The following is a 16,671-nucleotide window of genomic DNA, read 5'->3' as shown; positions in this document are numbered from 1 at the left end:
CGGTTTCTAGCCCTGGTTACTTTTCTCAGTCCGGTGCTGTCGCCATCTGAGACGGTGCTGCCTTGTTTTCTCAGTCTTGTGCTATGGCAATCCGAGACGGCGGCGACAACAAATGGCTTGCTGCTATGCCATGACTTATGCTGGTGCGTCCTTCAAGTCTCATTGATTCATTTACTTATCCTTTACAGATTTTGACTCTGCCGACACTACTTCTCCGTGCGCGTGCGCTGTCCCTCCCCCCCCATTAAATGGCGTTCTCAGCCAATTCTCCACGGATTTTCGCCATTTTTGTTGGAGGGGGTAGAGGGAGTGGGAGGACACACGGGGATGTCGAGCCGATGGGAAGCCGGTGAGAGGGGGAGAGGGACGCGCGGTGATCGGGGAGGTGCAGGCGCGGCGAGGTGGACGCGCGGCGAGGAGACGCGACGGGTACTAGAATCATGTATGTAAATAGCGTAACTCTGCAAAAAAGGTATATAACTACGAGCCCTCGCGCGAGCCTTAGCGAGCTGCGAGCCTTTGCGATGGGTGAGACAAAGGGAAGGGGGAAGGGCTATGGGTGAGCTGGAGCAAAGTATATTTATTCAGTAGGGTTATACAATGAGTGTTTCTATCACAGGTGTCGACATATATAGTCAGTCCTCTTACTCTGCTCTTGAAACCAACACCTCACCGTTCTCGAAAATAGCCCCAGGCGGGAGATTCGTCCCCACAATCGTGTCTACATCATCATCTCCACTGGCAGGAGCCGCAACGGCCTCATTTACCGGCGGAGTGCTTGAACTATGGTCTTAGCATGACCTATTCAAAGAAAACACATACCCTGGTTCGGTTGCGTCTGTTGCCTCTGAGTCTGCCTCATCGCTAGAGAAACATTAAGCCTAGATTTGCAATTCAACACACCCCCACTCACTCGAAACACCCGCACAGTGCTGCGCGACGCGTTACTGCGGTTGCCGCTCTATCAAAATATAAAAACCTCCCGAGTCGAAAAAGCTCAGCCTACCCGTCAGTTGCAGCCTGTGCTTTGAGCCCATCAAGCAACGCGCACAACTGCGTACAGGCCGCGAGCTCACGCGTCGCAACACCATTCGAGGCATACATGGCACTTTGTTTTTGTTAACCAGGTACTATCATCAAGTCAGAGCAGAGCACGTACGGTGCTGCGTGCGTTGACATCATAGCCATTGCAAGGGCAACGAATGTCCACAGTTTCGAGTTGAACGCGATCATTTGAAGTCAATTGAAGGATGAAGAGTGGAAGGAATCGGAAGAAAGAAGTTTGAATCGCGGCTCTGCCGTTAGAACTCCCCATACTACGCTGCAAGCTTTTATACTCTGCGACAACTTGTTGAAGCCCAGAAAACTTACCAAGTTCTCACAGGCCGTGTCGTTCTCGTTGATCTCGCGGGCAGACGGACAAGTCCCCGTAGCAACAGATCGTGGTCGCAAACAGCAGAGCCAATCCCACAGCGAGACGGAGAAATAACTCGCTGGGGGGAGGATGACATGTTGTATTCAGCGCACTTATTTGTTCTGATCTACTAGTAACACTTAGCACAAATTCAAGAACAATGGTGTTTGGTACACAACTGGCCACTACACAAACTACTCATAGTGTACTTTTATATATAAGTACTATATTGTACAATGTTCCAGGTGTCACAGACCACAGACATATGGCAAGTAAACAAAACATCATAACGGTCATGACAGACGACGGCCCTTGCGTAGCGGCGCTAAGGGGACAGGGCCGGCAGCAGGCCCACCGCTGCTACTGCTGGCGCTGGCATCGAGGTACGGCGGGGGCGAGTCGAAATCTTGAGGATGCTGTCCGCTGAGCAGCGACAGCGACGAATCGGCAGAGTGCGCGACGGGCCGGCCCGAGTCGTCGCTCCCACGGTACATGTGGCTGATGCGCTGCGTCGGCCCGCCGGAGCCGGCGCCGAGCGTGCTATAACGCGACTCTACGCTGAGATGCGATGGGGACACGGAATTCGGGCCGAGGGTCTGATACGTGAAGCGCGTGCCTCCAGCAAACGTGTTGGTGTCGGGCGATGATACCGCACTGACGATTTGCCAGTCGGGCGAGCCTGGGGGGAGCAGAGCGGCGCGCGGGCTGGGCGAGCCGGCCGGGCCGAGGTGGGCCGGGTATCGCGCATACTGAGCGCCGTCCGAGTCTGCATGTGGGAAGGGCGTGACCGTCTCATGCTTGGCAGCCCGCTTTGCGGCCTTCTTTTGCGCGCGAAGATACACGGCGGAAGGGCTACTACGCCGTGCGAGGATGGCGTTGTAAAGCAGCACTCCCGCAATGACGAGTAGCGCCAATACCCCCACACTACCAAGCGCGACGCCGGCAATCGCGCCTGCGCTCAGCTTGTTTGAGTTAGAGGCAGACCGGTGTGCAAGCCCCACGGATCCCGCGCCGGATTGGGCATAGGAAAGGATCCTGCATTGAAGTTAGTGCGAAGTAAAACTAGGAGAGGGGAAAACTCTCCCCTAAAGAAACACTCACAGGTATATAGAAGCAATAAACGGCGAGCCCAGTAGAAACTGTCCAATGCGCGAGTCCGCCCACTCCTCCAAGACGCCAAGACAGAAACCGTCCTCGAGGGGTGCGCCGACTAGTGCAGACTGGTCAAGGCTGGTGGTGAACGCGCCAAACGTGACTGTAAGCGTGAACCGCGTTGTACACGGAATGCTCCATGCATTGGTCGTGTTGGTGGAGGGGCTGGGGACGAGGGGCACAGCGCCGGGGATGTTGGAGTCTGTTATATATGACGTTAGTATTTGGTAGTGAGGAGAGGGATTTTAAGGAGAGAAAAGACAGAAGAGGAATTTCGAAGTCAAAGTCCTACTCCCGGCTGGTCCTAAGTAGAGAGGAGAAGACACGCACATATCAACCGCGCAGCGCCCTGTGGAAACACAATAGTGGGGAAAAGCGGGTCGAGATATGTCGCGAGAGGCGTATTCGTTTGCGAAACATTAAACCCCCGCGGCCCAGCGGATGTCGCGCGCCATGCGTCCATCGTGACCGCCCAGCTTGTGGGGGCATTCGCACTCCCATTGCCCCCGTCAACCGCGTTGAGCGCGCGCATCGGGAGCCACATCACATCGCCCGCATACGCGCCCGGCTTCGGCGCGAGCACGTGCAGTTCCCCGCCATCAGTGTCCGTTGATCCGTTCACCGGTGGCGCGGTGAGGGCGAATCCGACCTGGAAAGCAGGCTGCGATGGGTTTTTCCGCAGCCATTCGCTTGCGGGCGAGCCCCCAAAAGGCGCTTGACCGAGTCCGATGAGCCCGGATGTCCCGTTGCGGAAGCCGCCCGCGATAGAGTTCGCGACGATAACTGATGCATCGTTAGCCACTGTTTGAATGCATGTAGCTGATTGTGGAATTATGAATGGGTGAGCGTCGTTATGTCTGCATCCGATGGCTTTAATCTCTGCCAAATGCAGCAGATCATCCCACCCGGATGGATTGGAGCCCATTATAACTCTTGGAAGACGCTCGATTCTCATTCTGATTGGCTGAGAGGAGAAGCCAAAGTGGGGGGGGAGGTTTCTCGAGCTTCTGGCAATCTAAAAGCCTCTAGCCAATCAGACGGCCGGAAAATCCGCTACGCGAACGCGTTGAGTTGCTAACAAGGAGAGCCAAGGCCATCGGTGCGAGCGCCGCAATAATTGACTTCACCCACTCGTAGTTCCACAATCAAAGCGAAGGGGTACGCACCAGTCTGGTTGGGGTACGCCCACGCGGAGCCGTTGTTTAGTGCGAGCGTACAGTCCTCACGGACAATCGGCCCGCTCGCCGCGAGCCCCGGGAGGGACACGTTCTGAGGAGGCTGGCCCTGCAGTACTTGAACGCTTGTCGATCGTGTCGGGTCGTATCTAATCGGCATCATGAAGTCAGCAATCAACTTTTACAGGGTAAAAGATGACACACGAGGGAACGCTGCCGCAGTTGGGACAAGCGGAGCCAGCCACCACCGTCGAACTACACAGCGTTTAATTAGCCAGCAATAACACTCCAATTTGGCGTGAAACCAACGCGGTGGAAGTGGTAAGCGCAAAGCGGAACGCCTGTGGGGCATTGGACGACTATCGTATACGCTATCAGTGCCGCTTTCGCTAACAGCATTAAAGACACACCATGTTAACTCGCACCGAGTATACCGCCCCTGCGGTAAGCGCCACCGGTACCGTCAGCGGCAGCGGCGGTGGAGGCCCACCATCTCGTTGCACCAGAAAACTCCGCCTGCCATCGACCCTGACAACAAACGCTAGCGCAAGCCACCACCACGCGAATACGAGCACGGGCCGAATGTGGAAGCTACCCATCGAGCGGGGGAAACAGCAGGAAAAAAAGGAACACGAAACACGCTACCGCCGCGTTTTATGCGGTATAGCGATGGGTGGCTGAAGAAGGAGAGAGGTGGGCTCGTCGGGCGGAGGCAGTGTTTGTGTCGCCTGCGAAATTCGAATTCGAATTAATATTAGCGTGGCAGCGCTACTGGAGCCGCCGGAACACACCGGGCCTTGGCCCCTGGCATATATGTGTGTCGGAGATGCGGACAAGCAAAGGTTGAGCAAAGGGCCCGTTGTGCCCGCACAGGTCAATTGGTCGAAGCAAGTGAGTGAATAGGTAAACTTGAACATGGTCTTAAGCAGACAGACGCCGTTGACGGGTTGCACGATCGCTGTCACACCGGGACGAGATGGTACTCTCTCTGCAAGAGCTAAGAGAGAGTACAATTCGCTGGCAAGCACTGTATATTACTTTGGAGCTGGAAAGTAACATGCTAGGAGCAATTATTAGACATTGCAAGCAATAATTCAAAGTTTCTAAGCAGCCAAATGCACCAGAAGACACTTTTCAGCTGCGATGTCATTTCCCCGGGCCGCCACCAAAGTATTTTCAAGCAAACATCCACCACCTGAAGCTTAATAAGACTCAGGCATACTTATCAAGGTTTATCAGAGCACCCCAATCATCTTTAAACAGTTTCTCTTGTCAACAGATCAATCTGCTTCAACACTTTTGCAAAACCCATCTCTATTCACAAGTCCTCCTCTAATCCACTTCCGCAGCCGCCTTGGGACTGCGCTCCAATATCGCGTCGACGATCCCGAACTCGAGCGCCTCCTGAGCTAGTCGCAGGATCAGCAACTGCGGTACCGGGTACGAAGCAACAGCACAGCTTACCTGTCATAAAGTAGTCGCGTTCCAGCGCCTCGCCTGGGCATGATCATTGATTAGCAAGACCAATAGGAGTGGAAAGCAGTGGGAGTGGAAAAGTGGAACAGAAGTGGTGGAATTGGTCGGGAGTGGATAGGAAGAGGGAGTAGAGGGACACACCGAAGCGCTTGAGACCGGCGGCAGCATCCTCGCCCGCACGGGCGCAGTGTTTTTGGTATATACCTGTGAGCAATGCACGAATTCGAAGAATTTCTTTAGCGTGGATAGCAATGTCGGAGGCTTGTCCAGAGGCCCCGCCCGAGGGTTCTGACAGTTCTTACCATTAGTTGATAAGATATTAATGAAGACCACGCACGATGGATCATTATGCTCGCATTCGGGAGACAATGTCTCTTCCCAGGCGCACCGGCAGACAACAGCAGGGAGCCCATGCTGGCAGCCTGTCCGATGCAGTAGGTGTGTATTGGTGCAGAGACGTACTGGCCTCTTGGTAAGGCGTCAACGTGAAAAACCGTGACGAACCTGCATCTATATACGAATTTAATAGGTGAGGAAAGGGAGTGGAAGGCGACGCACGGTGTCATATATCGCTAGCCCGGCAGTAACACTCCCACCAGGCGAGTTTATGTAGAGATGAATAGGCTTGCTAGTGTCCTCTGCCTCGAGGAAGAGCAGTTGTGCGACTGTTAGTGTCGAGTCTGTGTCCCGAATCTGGTAACTCGGCATAAGCATCCATTAAGCAAATAGACGAGAAGACAAACAGGGCCATAAAGCATGATAACGCGCTCTCGTAGCAGCCGCGAGAAGATGTCGTATGAACGCTCGCCCCGCCCCGTCTGCTCAATCACAATCGGCACCAAGTTTGCGTGTGGAGGCTCGAACGCCGAAGCCGACGGTCCCAATGAAGTTGGGTGGTGGAAGCGCCGGCAGAGCGGCCGTAGTGGGGAGCGTAGAGCCCGACTGAGCATGGTCGACATTTTGGTGGGGCTGAAAAGACGCGTGTCACGGTCTCGTGACGTTGATATTTTTCCCTTCCGCCCACGATGAAGCGGTCAACGGAGGCGCCGATGGACTTTGAGTACACGAACCGCCCGCAGACGACGCCTGTCTGGGCCACCCCCGCCAAACGTGCGTCACCACCCGCTCCACCCGCTGTCTGACTAATGCACCCCAAGGCTCGCATGCAGACCTCGCGCCGAGTACCCCGACCCCGTCAACGCCAACACGATTCGGTTTCGGCGAAAACAAGAACGTGCCGTTCATCTTCCAATCCCCTCCCGCCCCACACTCCCCAACAGTGGACATGGGCTGGGCCCCGCCGCCTAACTTCTCGCCGGAAAAGGCGTTCCCCGAGGTGCGGGACGTAGATATGCCCGAGGCCAGCCCGGGTGACGAGCGGAGGGTGGCAACGGGCGCGTTAAGGAGGGTCCATCGGTCACGGATGCAGGCGAAGGCCCAGGCTCAGGCGATGGTGGAGACTGACTCTGACTCTGAGGACGGGGAGGAAGGGGACTATAAAGGCTTACAACGGACGGGCTCAACGTCAAACCATTATACCGTCAACATGGCTGCGCCCGCACCCCCACCGAGCGACGTGCCGTATGTTTTGTTAGGGTGCGCCACTTGTGTTTCTTTTAATTATCATTTTTCTAACTTGAAAACGCGACTACAGCTACCTGCAATTCTTCTTCAACCTCTCCCTTGTCCTGCTCTTTCTCTACCTCGTGCTTGCCTTCATCTGGACCGTACAACGCGACGTGCAAGAGCGAATCTCTGAGTACTCTCAAGGTATGTCCTCCCTTTCTCTCATTTCGGGTCTGTTTTGGAGACTACCCGGCTCACTTACGGGCATTCCCACGAGCGTTTGCCTGGGCAACTGAAAACGGGCTGTTTGCCTTACACCACCGGCAATCTGTAGCCTCCCTAGAAATGGGGAGGCTACGGGCACCTCAAGGCATATTATATGCTAGTGGTTTGGCTGCTCCTCGACAAAGGCTCTTTGTTGATCCTTTGTAAGGGAGAACAGCAGCCTTGGAGAGTGCCTGTAGCCTCCTGGTGGGAGGCAACAGAATGCTGGCAGTGTTATATCGCCATGCAAGTCTCTTTGCCATTCACTTAATGCTGTCCAGACATCATCCAAGACATCGCCCTCTGTCGGCGCCAACACACAAACAACCTCTGCGACACACCGCTGCCCGCGATGGCAGCCCAATGCGCGGCATGGGCGACATGTATGGCACGTGACCCCGCCGTCGTCGGCCGCGCCCGTGTCGGTGCTGAGCTCATCGCGGAGGTTGTCAACGGCTTTGTCGAGCCGATCAGTTGGAAGACACTGGTACGTGGCCGTTTTCTTTATATTTATTTTTTGCCTTTTCGCTTCGCTTCGCGGTCTGGGCCGGCAGTTTGGGTTTGGGGCTTCGCTGTCCCAATCGGATGCTTCTACTTCCCGTGCAAGGACGGAAGTTATGCGGGCTGTTCTCTCACGTCCGTGCATTCTCCGCACAAGAGCCGTTTACCGCGCGTAAGGCTCAGCAGCCGCCGCAGTCGAGCTTCGAAATGCGATGGCCATCGGCTTCTGGACTTCTCCCATTCTGCCTGCCTAATCCAGGGATATGCGTGATCGATCATATCAGATCGTGCATCACATCAGCAGTCTGTCATTCGATACCTCCTTCCATGTTCTTCTTCCCCTCTTCTCCACCTTCTCTTCCTTCCGTGTGCAGCATTTTCATTGCACTGGCATAACTCACCCACGCGCTAGGGCTTCACGCTGACGTCGCTCGCGTTCCTCACGCTGTTTGTCAACACGCTGCTTTCTTTGTACCGCGAGCGAGCAAAGCCTACGACTGCTGACAACAGGGCGGCAACACCCGGACCGGTGCCGGTGCCGATGCACCTCCCACTGCCGCCAGCGACACCGTACCGCCACCCCGCGCAGGGCGGGTACCTCTCGCCCGCCCCAACACCTGCCTGGGGGCGCAAGTATAAGCAAGATTACGATGCGGAGGAGGACGGGCTGGCAACTCCAACAAGGGCGCGCAGGAGAAGGATAGAGGGCGGGGCGGCGGTCAAGGTGCGGTAGAGTAAAATTGGTGTGTGTGACGTATGGGAGATAAGAGATTAGATTATGCGCTATTTTTTTCGTTTGATCCCTTCCCTTTCTTGATGGACGGGTTGGACGGCTGCCAGTGTGTTATATTTGGTGGAGCGAGTGCGGACAGGCACACGAGCTGGAGCGTGTGATCGGGATAGGATAGGTCCTAGAGTTGAGTTGGGTGGGACTGGTGTCAATGGGCGATAAGCGGAGGGCCTGCGATCATGGGGCCCTCTGCGAAGACGGAGCGCGGGCTCAGCCTAGGCTGTAGCTGCTCAGTTGTGGAGAGACAATTTGCCGTTCAAGGTAAGGGAAGGAAGATTCATCCGAGTCGCGCTAACGTTCTGGCTAGGCACCAAGCGTTGAAATCACTAGTGCTAGTAGTACCGCATTGGAGTCACGGTGTCAATGACGAACGCTGGCTGGAAGCGAGCATGCGCCGGTCGCGAGCGAGAACAGAACAAGGCTTCTGTTTGGGTGGAGCGATTCGGGCCGGAGGTGCCGGTGCTTAAGCTTGTTCCAAATCAGGCGCCGGGCGTCACGGTCGTCCCCAACGGGAGATGTGTGAATGCATACTTCCATGGCTGGTTACATGATGCTACTCTTACACAGTACCTGCGGGCCCGCCCAATCCGCTTCGCGATCGTGTCCTATGGCAGGGACAGACGGAACGCGACACTGCAGGTTAGACACCAACCACGTGCACGTGGCATCTTAATCTGTTTGGTATGTACCCTACAGAGAATCAGAGATCCGCCGCCTGTAATCGCCAGGGTCGCTATGCGGCGCTGCACCACGTCGGTCGTTGCAAAACGACCTTAACCCTAGTTGTGACGTCACGGTCGCCGATTAGATAATAGATTGTGCGGTGCGATGCTCGGGCCGACGATCGGCTACATGATAGGGGCGGACAGTAATATTCGCGGTGTATTTCCGGGTGGCCCTTGACGACAGGCGACCAGTCGCCTTCGGGTCACCCTCCAAATTTAGGTCCCCCGTGCGAACTCGCAGCCGTGTGAGTGATTCGAGGCCTTGAGAATAACTTGAAAACAGAACAGAAAAGAACCCAGACAGAATAGAACAGCAGCCTACAGCAGCCCTGAGCGCGTGCACGCGAACTGTAAACGGCGCTTCTGTGCTTCGTGCAGTTGACGTGGGCCGGCCAGGCGCGGTGCATTAGCCACCGTGGGTTCGCCCGTGTTTGTTCGGATTCTGACGGCCATTGGCAGATCACTGACGGCGAATTTGTCAGCGTCGGCAGGCATGTGGCCGGTGGCGGTGGCAGTACGCCTAGCAAGTATGTCCATATCGGGCTCTGTCCGACTTACTACAACACAACGATCAGCCATCCTCAGAGCATATTAATCGCGGTGATCTCTGTTGCATGGAGATTGTCTATCCACTTGAATGGAAAGGGAGATAGACACCCACTGAGTGACAGCGATGCGTGCCCCCCTTCGATCGTCCGGATGGCGACCCGACGCGCGAGTGGCTGCGCCAACGTCAGTCAGCACTCAGTCCAAGCTGGCAGATCGCGATGCATCTCTAGTAGTCAACTCCTGAGCAACAGCAGTCCAAGATGGGCAAGGGGGACAGGAGCAAGGTAGGCGTGGGAACCCGGGTGCGCTTCCGGATGCACCGCGCACTTTAGCGCGCTTCGTACACGGCTCGGAGACAGGCGGAGCTAAAGGCAGAGGAAGTAAGTGTGCTAAAAAGAGCCACTGGCGCCGAGGGAAGCATCGCTGCCAGTGGCTTCTCAATATCAATATTCGCAGTCGTAAGCGCGGCCACGGTGAATTCCTAGGCTGTATTGGCTGGCTGTGGCGGCCGCGATGGAGATGGCCATGGGACGGACCATGGGGGAACTTGAACAGGCCAATCGCCGCTGGGCATAGGCGAACTATGTTGTCGCCGAGTAAGTCCTCTACTCTGAGTGGTCGCCGCCGCCTCCGTGTTTGTGTCGTGGGGACCGCTAGCCCTAATTCGTGCCGCACCTTACTTTGGCGACAGCCCGTGACGGGCCCATTTGCATTTGGTGTGCTTGTGCGAGCGACCGGCGATTGGGTGATGGAAGCACTGGTGGCAGCAGCCCAGATTACTAGTATTGTAGATGGCAATCGCGGCGTCCAGCGCATTTCCGCAATAGAAGTTATGACGGTATTTATCGTTGTAAACTGGTTTGAGGCTGAGTGCGTACAAAAAGTTGGATCAGAGAATGTCATTTTGTGGTTCATGTGACTGTACTTGGTGGTTTTCGACGAACCGATCACACCTTAACCTCTTTTGGGAAGTTTTGTCTCGAAATGTGGGATTATTTCTTTGACTATTATTCTTTATACAAAGACATTTTTGCAGCATTAGAATATTATTTATTGTGGCCAGCCAGCCGTGTCACAAGGGTCTGGCTTTGGTGTGACCGAGTTCGAGTGTCTTTCTTCACTGTGACAAGTGTTTGTTTGTGACATGTGACATCACACCATTCTCTTTATTCGTTCATTCGTTCGCATTCAAACCTCCACTCAAGTCATTCTTGTGTGTTGAGATATTCGCACTGTTGGCACTTGCTAATATATTTACTATAGTTCTTTATCTATCGATGGAGATGGAGCATTACCAGCGCTACTTGCGCTTTCTGCAGTTTGAAGCAGAAAATTCTCCGACCCAAGCCTCCTCCTCAGCTCCATCTGAAGCATCTCCTACGGTGGCAGTAACCCCAACAGCCCCAACAGCGCTATTGTCTGCGCCACCCATTATTCCCTACCGCCCTATAGCAGCGGCTATTCCACCACCACCAACTCAACCTCAACCACCAACCCAACCGCTCACCAGTGGCAATACAGCAGCAGCACCTGCATCATCTACTCCTTCTTCTTCGCTATCACCAGAATCTATTCCCATTCCAACTCCCTCTATTCCTGCATCAGCCATTGGCCATCCAGCTATCCCACCTCTGCCTAGCCCTAGCGGTCTAACTCATCATCCAACATCGTTTGCAGCCAGCAGCCCAATGGCAATGATCACTGCAGCACCAGCGCTCGCAGTTGGCATGTCCTCTAACCAGAACACTCTTCGTTCTCGCCATAATGTGGTGTCCAATTTAACCCAAAGCGAAATCTCAACGGCAAGTGGTGGCAGAACTGCGGCTATCCATCATCATTTCCCCCAAACCACACCGCTTGTCATACGCAATTCTCGAAGTAGAGCAGCAGGGACAACTTCTTCTCCCTCAACATCTAGCACAACACCACGCGCTAGCCGTCGTCGTACGCGTGGTGCTGCACAAGCACCCCCTTCAACAACTCAGGCAACTCAGGCCGCATTGTCACAAGCTTCGGTCGTACATATCACCCAATCAGTCTTCTCATTTCAAGGACAGGTGCGCTTCGTAAACCTTGATGTTCAAGTACAACTACCAGCAGTATGTCTTTGCCATCTAAATTATCTCACATGATTCTAACATCAATTTAGCGGCAATATATGCTTTTTCATAATCTCCTTCGCTCATTCCAGACCAACTTGTCGACCTATAATCTTCGCTATCAGTACACACTCGTTGACTCAACAACAGTTCCTGAACTCATGAATATGGTTCGACGAGATATGGAGCAGTCGGACCGGCAATGGCGCTTTGTTGGGAACATGATTGGTGCGGGAGAGTATCAATCGGGTGATGCACTTGACTTCAAACTTCTTCGCATCTCAAACAATGGTACACGAACGGTCCTACGCAGTCGCAACAATTTGATTCAACAAGACTGGGCGGGCGATCTAACCCTCTCAAGTTTCTTTCTCCAAGAGAATGAGTTGGGACTCGCAAATCCTTCCTATTCCATTCGTGACTCTCAGCTGATCGTGCGTCTCGGTATGTATATTCTTTGACTCTAACCAACAAGACTGAACTGAATCATTTATGACAGCTGTCTTTCGCCATGGTATTCGAGGACTGGCTACGTTTGGCAGGCAAAATCAGCGATATCACCTCTGCTTACCGGAACGAATGAACGCAAAATTCAACAATAAAACAGAGGATGGAGCGAGGGAGCGGGAATTTGGACCCTGCGATTGCGATCAAGACGAACCTGTTGATGATGATGATAGTTCTTCGCAGGCGGACACGGTTCTGGTCGAGCAGATGGTCATGGATGTAGATGCTACTGCCTCATCCTCATCCTCTTCGACAAACAATCCTCCTCCTCCTCGAGGAAATAATCATCGCCAACTTTATCGACGACACTCGGCTCGCCTAATCGGTCATAATCACACTCAGGCTCTCACCCCTACCGACGATACTGGCCATCGATTTACTAGGACCATAGGACCTAACAACCTTGTCATACTTACTCCTCGCGTGCGTATATTATATTATATCTCTCATTTTATCGGATTCTAACGATGTTAAAAGGAATTTTCGACTTGCCAGCCGAAGCAGCTATGGGAGCCATATGAATCACCTGCATCACACCCAACTTATCGCAACACCGAATGGAGTGCAACTCATATATTCGCCCTCACTCATCCAGGAGCGCGACCCGAATATGTGCCAGATGATGCTCCGCACTTAAAAGTTGCTGCTTCTGAGAGTAATCTGGTGCCTCAACTACTAAGCATACTTCGGGACTGTGTGATAGCAGATGATTTCTCGCTGCTTCTGTCTCCAAACCGCGACTTCAACCAGTATGTCTTTCCGAGCTAACATTTCCTTTTCGTTCAACTGACTTACCTATGTTTTAGAACTGATTCGAATGGCATTGCAGATTCAGCTGGTCTTGGGCTTGAAGAGCAGACGATAACGAATGCCATTGCATACTTGCTCCCTCGTTGGACTGCGCCGCGTCTGCGAGGACATGGAATCCAAACATTTATTCAACAAGAGGAGGGGGCGGAACAGCAACTATCCTTCGAGCGGTGCATCGAGCTCAAATCCTTTGGTGCCCTTGTTGGCCTTTCCCTCATTCATGGACGCATTCCTGAGGAGATTTCGCCCTACGTACTTCAATGGTTCTTAAGCGGCTGCGATCTGCGGGCTATTTCAAGAAGCTTTGTTCTCGAATGGGATCCAGAGTTTCTACGCCAACTGGAGGCATTACGAGATTCGGAAGATGCTTCTGGGTTTCGCAATTTCATTGCTGGCCATCTTGGCATTCTGGTTAGTAGCATAGCTCACCTCTTGCCTGCCTGCCTTACTGAAATATTCTAGCTTCCGCTCGAAGCCCTGCGCCAACTTACCCAGGATGAACGCAATGTACTATGTGTTGGCATCTTACAACATGGCTTACTCGGACCTTTCACTGGAAGACATTTCGAGAACAAGCTATTTTACTCCGGATTGCGGCTGCAGTGCAAGAATGGTTTTTCGCTTGACTGGGTAAATTTCGCTTCCTTTGATTTCTGTATAGACACTAAACCTCTTTAGTTCGCGGCTTCAAAGAATTCAGAAACAATAATCTCTCATTTCTCGGCATCCTTCATTCATGGAGCAGACTCTATGCTTCCACATCTGCACGTTATAATCCCTCCGGGAAATCTTGCCAACGCCCTTCAACTTCCTGAAGACCATCCACTAGCGACATTCAATATTCGGCGCGCATTCCGACGCTTTCTCCAAGGGACTGGCATTCCATGCCCTTCATTGTTCCACCCATCCGCTCGGATTCAGACTGATCCAGTAATCAACATCGCCAATGTTGACCAACCACAATTCAGAGCTCGCGCTCTCTGTGTAGCCACCACTGGCCGCACTCAGCTACCTATGGAGGGAGATTCGGGCATCCAGCTATGGTTCGTTCGTCCAGATGATGTTATCTACTCATCCAACGCGGAGTCTCGGGCTGCACATATGGCTGTCGGGCGAATCTCTTTTGCTACCTGCCATAAGACAGGCCGCATCCCCCTTAGCTATCTTGCCAACCTTCTCACCGCTTCATATCCTGCACGCAATGCGGAGGGAGAAGAAATTGAACCCAGAGATATTCAACAAGCATTCGACCACTGGCTTTTCACCGAGTTTCTGGAGTGCATTGGTCCATTTACACAATACTAACTTCCTGTTCTAGAAGTGCCCAGAGCGACAGAAATCACCTTTTAGTAGAAAGGACTACTTACTTAGTGATTATACCCATAGCTACTCTTCGCTTAATAATCTCAAATGCTTGATCAAGTTGAATATTTTCGAATCACTGCATGTGACATCAAGTCACACAACCCCCCAAACCTCCCAGCCTCAGACTTATAGTTAAGCCTAGTTATTGTACATATGAGTCTACCATACCCTTTGGTGTTCAAAAGTTCAAAAAAATTGGATCCAAGATGTGAGCAAGTTAGAGAGCAAGAGTGTGACTCTCATCATCATCAGAGTCACATACTCACCAAACCTCCCAGCCTCAGACTTATAGTTAAGCCTAGTTATTGCACATATGAGTCTACTATACCCTCTAGTGCTCAAAAGTTCAAAAAAATTGGATCCAAGATGTGGGCAAGTTAGAGAACAAAAGTGTGACTCTCATCATCATCAGAGTCACACACTCACCAAACCTCCCAGCCTCAGACTTATAGTTAAGCCTAGCTATTGCACATATGAGTCTACCATACCCTTTAGTGTTCAAAAGTTCAAAAAAATTGGATCCAAGATGTAAGCAAGTTAGAGAACAAGAGTGTGACTCTCATCATCATGATCAGAGTCACACCCCCCAAATTTCCCAGTCTCAGACTTATAGTTAAGGCTAGCTATTGTACATATGAGTCTACTATACCCTCTAGTGCTCAAAAGTTCAAAAAAATTGGATCCAAGATGTGGGCAAGTTAGAAACTTTCATCAAAAGAGTCACATCCAATGGTGTCACACTCAATTTCTACTCAAACAGAAATGAGATATTATGTGCTTGGATTAAAAAATATCAGGTCTAATTACTCTAGCATATGCAAGGGAATATGACCATAAGTTTACAACATAGGTTAAGTCAGAGGAGTTTAGTATTCTAGGTGAGATGTCGTTAACCATGGCCTCTAGTTCCTCGTCAGAAAATACTCCGACTGGTGATTCGACAACAACCTCGTTGAGATTAGGAGGAGGGCCAACTTCTCCAATCCAAGAAGTTTCCTGTTCGTCTCGAGGATTGTTGTTTATCCGAGAATGAAGAATACTATCGTCATGCAGACCCTCCCAGTCAACACCATGAACCTCTAATTCCTCCGCTGTCAGGCTCTCCTCCATGTCTGGAACGCTTCCTCCACGTACACCATAGACAAACTGGTCAAACACAAACATGTCAGTCGGTGATCGGTTTGGGCCATTACGAATCTGAATTCGGTGTTGGTTCCAGCTTTCGGCAAAGAATGCAAGCTGGGAGTTGATTGTTGCAAGAAAAAGAATATGTAGGAGCCAGAGATGGGCAAGATTGTTGATATCTAGCCCATGATGCAATTCCAAGTGTGTGAAGTTGTCGACCCAGCTCGATGTTAATTGGGCTGTTACATCCACCCATAGTCGCTCAATTCGAATATTGTGTACACTTCTAAAAGCTTATGAGATTGGATGAATAAAGCCAGGAAAAATCGTACCGCCCCCCAGATGTAAGAACCGCGACGGAGGCCACGCTCTCTCTCCATATATGCCGCTACATGGATGTTCTCTGTACCATGATCCCCACGCAGCCGTGATGGAAGACCGTAGACCATAATCGCCACCAGAAATAACGCAAGGACAGTTTGTGCCCGGTTGTTATCACTTGCCCGAAGTCCTGTAATCAACCGCGAATAGCCATCGATGAAGCCATGAATAATGATTCGCCAGCGAATCAGTGCTAGAATGACATTAGAAAGAAGGAAAGGTAGTGAACAGTGGCTTACCATGCTGACCATCATGGTGCCACAGGGAATTTGGTCCTAAGACATGATAGACACGCCTTCGGATGCGAATGCGTTCAAAGACACGGCGGACTGGATCGACCCGCAGAAGCGACTGGCGAACGCGCTCCCGCGGTACACGATGACCTAGTCTGCGGAGCATTCCATCCAACATCGCCAGCCCTGCACGTCGGTAATGCTGACGAAGACGCCCAATCAACTCATCGAGGTCGTCATCAGACAAGGAGGAAAGAGGGCCAGTATAAGAAGATAGATTTGGTGTATTTTGGCGCAGATCATGATCTGTAGGGAGAGGAAGCTCTGGTTCGAGGATACTGTCGTTATTGTTTGGTAGTGATTCTTCGATGTTCTGGCTTGAACTTGGGAAAGGATCCTCTTGAGCTTCAACGATACCATACTCAAGTAAGGCATTCCGAACAGTCGTTCGACTAACACCGAGAAAACGACTTATACCAGCCGTTGTTCGGTGTGCATATGCCCAGCGAAGGAAGTCAGGGTCAATATGGATTCTTGGT

The 16,671-nt window shown here is 52.3% G+C and overlaps 4 protein-coding genes across 4 annotated transcripts; 1 reads left to right on the top strand and 3 right to left on the bottom strand.

Moving 5' to 3' along the window:
- Positions 1-644: 644 nt before the first annotated feature.
- MIND_00433300 (uncharacterized protein) lies at positions 645-1,233 on the bottom strand (the record flags this gene model as incomplete). Its single annotated transcript, XM_037361148.1, has 5 exons — positions 645-777; positions 823-864; positions 914-961; positions 1,007-1,108; positions 1,160-1,233. 5 exons carry the CDS (start codon positions 1,231-1,233, stop codon positions 645-647), a joined length of 399 nt encoding a protein of 132 aa, XP_037221440.1.
- Positions 1,234-1,707: 474 nt separating this feature from the next.
- Positions 1,708-4,340, bottom strand: MIND_00433200 (Acid protease; the record flags this gene model as incomplete). The annotated part of the gene is made up of 7 exons (XM_037361147.1): positions 1,708-2,449; positions 2,516-2,768; positions 2,897-3,349; positions 3,733-3,890; positions 3,946-3,996; positions 4,051-4,100; positions 4,152-4,340. 7 exons carry the CDS (start codon positions 4,338-4,340, stop codon positions 1,708-1,710), a joined length of 1,896 nt encoding a protein of 631 aa, XP_037221439.1.
- Positions 4,341-5,073: 733 nt separating this feature from the next.
- On the bottom strand, positions 5,074-6,194 carry MIND_00433100 (ATP-dependent Clp protease proteolytic subunit; the record flags this gene model as incomplete). Its single annotated transcript, XM_037361146.1, has 7 exons — positions 5,961-6,194; positions 5,776-5,910; positions 5,722-5,727; positions 5,555-5,678; positions 5,359-5,505; positions 5,206-5,238; positions 5,074-5,150 (listed from the first exon to the last, which is right to left on the bottom strand). The coding sequence occupies exons 1-7, from the start codon at positions 6,174-6,176 to the stop codon at positions 5,074-5,076; spliced, it is 738 nt and encodes a 245-aa protein (XP_037221438.1). The 5' UTR covers positions 6,177-6,194.
- A 48-nt stretch (positions 6,195-6,242) lies between these two features.
- On the top strand, positions 6,243-8,281 carry MIND_00433000 (Nuclear membrane protein; the record flags this gene model as incomplete). The annotated part of the gene is made up of 5 exons (XM_037361145.1): positions 6,243-6,327; positions 6,375-6,813; positions 6,872-6,987; positions 7,329-7,534; positions 7,961-8,281. The coding sequence occupies 5 exons, from the start codon at positions 6,243-6,245 to the stop codon at positions 8,279-8,281; spliced, it is 1,167 nt and encodes a 388-aa protein (XP_037221437.1).
- Positions 8,282-16,671: the final 8,390 nt, after the last annotated feature.

Source organism: Mycena indigotica (assembly GCF_014461135.1).
Source record: "Mycena indigotica strain 171206Taipei chromosome Unknown Mind.scaff0004, whole genome shotgun sequence".
Lineage (NCBI taxonomy): Eukaryota > Fungi > Basidiomycota > Agaricomycetes > Agaricales > Mycenaceae > Mycena > Mycena indigotica.
This window is presented reverse-complemented; position numbering and strand designations above follow the sequence as displayed.